The sequence below is a fragment of the Camelina sativa genome, chromosome 18 (assembly GCF_030686135.1).
Source record: "Camelina sativa cultivar CO46 ecotype springtype chromosome 18, ASM3068613v1".
Lineage (NCBI taxonomy): Eukaryota > Viridiplantae > Streptophyta > Magnoliopsida > Brassicales > Brassicaceae > Camelina > Camelina sativa.
Genome location: NC_141897.1, coordinates 5,064,401 through 5,070,834, shown reverse-complemented (window position 1 = coordinate 5,070,834; position 6,434 = coordinate 5,064,401). Strand labels below are relative to the sequence as shown.

The following is a 6,434-nucleotide window of genomic DNA, read 5'->3' as shown; positions in this document are numbered from 1 at the left end:
CGTTGAACACCTGTAAAATATTGCCGGTTAAGTAAAATTTTGAAAGATATTTTTATTTAAAAAAAAAATCGAAAAAAGTAACATTACTAATCGATGTATATATTGAGTTTTAATAATAATTCTAACTCATATATACTTTTACGGGTACGTACGTACTTATTACCTGAACTTATCCCCTTCAGAGAACAGCTAATTGCCTATTAGTCAAAAGCAAGAATTGATTAAATAAGTCATCTACACTAATAATAGATTATTAAAAAGAAGATACACTATGTGCAGACCATACAATAACGCAGAAGAGCAAGACAGATAAGTGACGAAGGTGCTGGCAAAACAAACATTAAATTGAATTAAAATGTGGATATACCCTTAAGATACCAGAGACTATGCTTCACCGATCTTCTCTATAAATGTCGACCGTCTCAGCCACCACAATGTCACAACCCTCACCATCTCTCTCTCTCTCTCTCTCTCTCTCTCTCTTTCGATCTCGATAGCTCTCTCTCTTGCCTCGTCCTTCAACACCAATTAACACAACGTGAGGGTAAGAATGCGTACAAGTTTATAATATGATTTCAAATATATAGTAGTACTTGCTTAAATAATTTGATTATTATATGTATATTAATTAGCTTAACTTCAAAAGTTCTTCTCTTAATTGGATAAGTATTTAGTCTGAAAAAAAAACTTGTAGTACAAATTTACAAAAAGAAATTTAATACGAAATTTTTTATTTTTACTGCATGAAAACAGGAGAGACAAAAGAGACTCAGATGGCCGACCAGCAACTAGGAGTGCTAAAAGCACTCGATGTTGCGAAGACGCAACTTTATCATTTCACGGCGATTGTCATTGCCGGTATGGGTTTCTTTACGGATGCCTATGATCTTTTTTGTGTGTCCTTGGTGACGAAGCTCCTAGGACGCCTCTACTACTTCAATCCGGAGTCAGCAAAGCCTGGCTCCCTTCCCCCTCATGTTGCGGCAGCAGTCAATGGTGTTGCCCTCTGTGGGACTCTTGCTGGTCAGCTCTTCTTCGGATGGCTTGGTGACAAGCTAGGAAGGAAAAAAGTCTACGGTCTGACTTTGATCATGATGATCGTGTGTTCTATTGCTTCGGGTCTCTCCTTTGGAAACCAAGCCAAGGGTGTCATGACCACTCTTTGCTTTTTCAGGTACAATTATCACGGTCAAAACTGTTTTATCTATGAACATGAGATCATCCACATGATAGTTACAACCTCCAAAAACAAATGAAACAAAAAAATATTAATATTTGAACGGTTATGTATAGGTTTTGGCTCGGGTTTGGCATTGGAGGTGACTACCCTCTTTCAGCCACCATCATGTCTGAATATGCTAACAAGAAGACTCGTGGGGCTTTCATCGCTGCCGTCTTTGCTATGCAAGGTGTCGGTATCTTGGCTGGTGGTTTTGTGGCTCTTGCAGTCTCTTCCATTTTCGACAAACAGTTTCCATCGCCGACCTATGACCAAGACAGGGTTCTCTCAACGCCTCCGGAAGCTGATTACATTTGGCGTATCATTGTCATGTTTGGCGCTATACCTGCGGCCATGACCTTCTATTGGCGTATGAAGATGCCTGAAACCGCTCGTTACACGGCTTTAGTTGCCAAGGACATTAAACAAGCAACAAAAGACATGTCCAAAGTCTTACAAGTAGAGCTTGAAGTTGAAGAAAGGGCGGAGGACCCAAAACTGAACTATGGATTGTTCTCCAAGGAATTCCTTAGGCGCCACGGGCTTCCACTCCTTGGGTGTACCTCAACTTGGTTCTTGCTTGACATTGCTTTCTACAGCCAAAATTTGTTCCAAAAGGATATTTTTTCGGCCATTGGATGGATTCCAAAGGCAGGCACCATGAATGCTGTTCATGAGGTTTTCAAGATCGCTAGGGCTCAGACTCTCATCGCGCTTTGCAGTACTGTCCCAGGGTACTGGTTCACCGTGGCTTTTATTGATATCATGGGAAGGTTTGCAATCCAGCTAATGGGATTCTTCTTCATGACGGTATTTATGTTTGCCATTGCCTTCCCTTACAACCACTGGATCAAACCAGACAACCGTATTGGATTCGTGATTATGTACTCCCTCACCTTTTTCTTCGCTAACTTTGGACCAAATGCAACCACTTTCATTGTCCCTGCTGAGATCTTCCCAGCTAGATTAAGGTCCACATGCCACGGAATATCAGCTGCGACAGGTAAGGCTGGAGCCATTGTTGGAGCCTTCGGGTTCCTATATGCGGCTCAATCACAGGATCCAGCCAAGACAGACGCAGGATACCCACCGGGTATTGGAGTCAAGAACTCATTGATCATGCTTGGTGTTATCAACTTTATTGGTATGCTCTTCACATTCCTTGTCCCTGAGCCAAAGGGCAAGTCCCTTGAAGAACTCTCCGGTGAAGCTGAGGTTGAGAAATGATTACTCCGTCATATTGTTAATATATATTTGTTATTCGTTTTCGTCATTTTAATGTTTCATTTTTTTTTGTGATATGATATTGTGCACCTCTACGTTTGCTTTTTGTTTTTTTCTTAGTGTGTAAGTGTAACCATTGATCAGTTTTCAAAGAACTCCTAAGAAGCAAATTCATGTTATGTTTATTACTATAAAACAAGTGTTCGCCTCTTAACAACGGCTCATGTAATACACATGAAAATTATTTTAATACTTTTCCATAATTTTATTTAAAATAGTTTATATACATTTCTATATTATTAGTTTATACATATCTTATTATATAAACCTTGGTTCTCAAAAATTGTGACACGTATTAGTTTTAACAATCAGTTAAAAACTCACCAGATCATGACATGTGTCAGTTTTAACGATTAAATATCCAAATTAATAACTCATCATATCGTGACACGTGTCAATTTTAACGATCAGAAATCATATATCAAAGCTAGTAATTCATTAGATCATGACACGTATCAATTTTAACGATCAGAAATTATAGTTATTAAGCTTGGTTTGATGCATAAGATAATTGTAATCTTATTATATTAAAAAAATACTTTGTTAATTTTACAAGGAAAAATATTGTAAATACACCCCTCTATATAAGCAAAGAGATGATGACATATTTTTCACCAAACAAAATAATTTCGATTAGTTTTGTTTTTTTTGTAAAATTTGTTTCTTTGTTTTTTATTAACCTTTTGTTTGACAGATCCTTGTTCTTGAACAAGTCTCGAAAGCAATTTGTTTGTTGTTTAATCGAAGCAACTATATAAAAAGATTTCTAGATATTACTATGTGTTTTTGTAGTTGTTTCTTTTGAAGTTTGTTTTGATTCTCAATTTCATAATGCACAGGGTTTTGTGCAAAAAAAACCCTCCAATTAGTTTTTTTTGCAAGATAACCCTCCATGTCAAGATATTGCAAGTCAATCCTACAAACTCTAAAGTCACACGCAAAATAGTCCTTTCCCGTATCGATGACGTGGCAGCCGTTTAACCCGTTTAAAAACGTTAACGGAGATCAAAACGACGCCGTTTGCTTCTCTTGAAAAACGACACAGACTTAAAAATCATGCTGTTTTACACTCAAAAAAAAGACACAAACCCAATCTTCTTCAACAAAAACAAAGAAGAAAATTAGGGTTCATAAAATCGATTTGGGGGAAACAGAGAGAGATGCTGCGAAATGTTAAGAGTGTTCATCATTCTAATATAGATTTGTTGTGTTCATCATTCAATTTTGGAAATTAGGGTTTGTAATTGTTCGATTTGGGGAAAATAGAGATTCGGGAATTAGGAAACCTGCAACATATTCGGGATTCAGGAATTCGGGAATTCGTGAGAAATGTGAGACTTCATCGTTTTATAAGGTTCGTAATTGTGTTGGGTTCTATTCAATTGGAAGGGAAACGATTTGAGGAGGAGGATTCGACTGTTAGAGAAGCATAAGAGGTCAACAATGAGGTAATAATCGAAGCTTCTATTGCTTTGATTACCATAAATCGAAGCTTGTATTACTTTGGTTATATTCAAAATTCGGAAAACTTAGGTTGTTATTATTTTTTGTGTCCAGCTTCGATTTGTTTATACGTGCTGGAGGATATTGGTCAACTGATGACCAATATCTTGGAGGAGAGCCACATAGAGTGGGTTTGGTATCAGCTGAATCATTCAGACTAGGTACGGTTTTAGTTCTCCTTGAGCAACACCTCGAGTATGAAGAAAACATGGAGAAAGTGTCTTGGTTTCCACCAGAAACTCCTGAGAAGAAAGAAGATGTTGATAACGATGACGTCTTACAGAAGGTGATTCATTATGCAATTGGATCTGGGGCATTAACTTTGTTTGTTGTTAGGGAAGATGATCCTTACATAGGTAGGCATGTTGATTATAATGCGATGAGATACTTGTCAGAACATGAGACTGAGGAAGTATTGGCTGCTGCTGAAGATGATGGTCGTAGTGGCTCTGAGTCAGATGATGATGGTGATGAGAATCAGTTGGAAGATGATGAGTCAGATGATGGTGATGATGATGATGACAGTCGACATGTTGAGGTGGATGAGGGTAAGTACAAGAAGTTTTGTATTGGTGATCAATACAATAAAATTGATTCATTTTTGTGGTGTGAATGGAATGAACCTGTGGGAGGTCACTACAGATGTTCGAGTCTTGCCGCCTCCTTACAAGAGGCCCGGTGGAAGACCACCAGGAAAGAAGTGAAAGAGAGAGAAGGGTGAACCAAGAGAAGCGACCAAAGCTACCAAACCGTCTAAAAATGGAACCAAAATTGTAAGAACGCATCAATCTCGTTTTTTTTTTTTTTTTTGTATTTGTAGTTTCTTTGCATTTTTTGTTGTTTGACTTTGTTGTCCCCATTTTATGTACAGCATTGCAGCATATGTGGACAAGAAGGCCAATAACAAGCTGAAATGCAAGAATGGACCAATGCGTAAGCCGCCAAAGAAACCACCAGGTAGACCAAGAAAGACAGCTGCTGCAAAAACTCCATTTGCATCAGCCTCTACTACTGAACTTCCCAGCCTTTCATCTGCTGTTCCAACAAGACGTCCTGGTAGACCTCAAAAAACTCAGCCTTATGGTGCATCATCATCACAACCACTTGCAAATACAGCCACGACTTCTGAACTTTGTCTTGAAGATCTTCCAACCCTTTCATCTGCACTTCCAAAAAGACGTCCTGGAAGACCTCGAAAAAGTCAGCATGATGATGCATCATCTTCTCAACCAACTCCTAAGAGACTGCCTTTGTATGACACAGGGCCCATGTATCTACAAAGAGTGAGATTTTCCAACTTTTAGTTTGTTGATTCTTAGTACTGGACTGTTTAGTTTGGCCAATAAACAAAAAAAAAACTGATGTTGTCTTGTGATTGTTGTAGGCAGGTTATGGTGTATTCACCAGCCCTGTAACTGGTGACGACTACATTCAAGTAGGGAGGTCCGTGACTGATGCACGAGACAACACTATACTACCAAGCAGTCTGTATCAAGCCAGGGAACGGAAAAAAATAGAGGTTTCACATGGCCGTGGAAAGAAGAAATGAGAAGTTGAATCGTGTCTGTGTTTTTAAGCATTGTCAAAACTTATTTTTGTGTGTTTTAAGCATCCTCAAACTGTCAAACCTTTATGTTAAACGTTTGAGTTCATTTGTGTTAAACCTTTATGTTTAAATCATGGGTTTGTTATCTTGTAAAACAGCATGATTTTTTTTGTGTAAAACAACATGATTTTTCTAAGTCTGTCATTTTTCAGGAGAAGCAAACGGCGTCGTTTTGATCTCCGTTACTTTTTTAAACGGGTTAAACGGCTGCCACGTCATCGATAAGGGAATGGGCTATATTGCGGGTGACTTAGTTTGTAGGATTGACTTGCAATGTCTTCACATGGAGGTTTATCTAGCAAAACAAAACTAATTGGAGGGTTTTTTTTCGCAAAACCCTAATGCATACTATTCATTCTTTGACTTTGAAGTATTAACAAAGTTTTTTTTTTTTGACAACTAGACTTTGAAGTGTTAACAAAGTTTTTTTTTTTTTGACAACGGTTAACAAAGTTTCTTATGCATAATAACTAAGGTTTTTTGGGATTAACAAATTTCTCATAGTGCTATTATTATTTCTTTTAATTTGGAGGACAAGTAGCATAAAAAAAGATGAATACACAAATGCAAGATAACAATATAGATTATATAACATTAGATCAACTAAACAGAAAGCGTTCTTATCGTCAAACGATAGTACGTCTTACAAGAAAGTGGGAAGCAAGAAATTTTTAGAAAAATAATAAGCTCACTTAAATAAATTTTCTCATAAAATAGGAAAAGGGAGTAAGGAAAATATAAAAAAAAATATTAATTCTAAAAAATTTAAATACTCACTTCTATATAAACATAGATCGTCTCATATTATTCATCTTACAAAAT

General features: G+C 37.3%; 1 protein-coding gene across 1 annotated transcript; it reads left to right on the top strand.

Moving 5' to 3' along the window:
- The first annotated feature begins 315 nt into the window (after window positions 1-315).
- On the top strand, window positions 316-2,639 carry LOC147921544 (putative inorganic phosphate transporter 1-3). Its single transcript, XM_087497429.1, has 3 exons — window positions 316-544; window positions 754-1,174; window positions 1,294-2,639. Exons 2-3 carry the CDS (start codon window positions 774-776, stop codon window positions 2,444-2,446), a joined length of 1,554 nt encoding a protein of 517 aa, XP_087353555.1. The 5' UTR covers window positions 316-544; window positions 754-773; the 3' UTR covers window positions 2,447-2,639.
- Window positions 2,640-6,434: the final 3,795 nt, after the last annotated feature.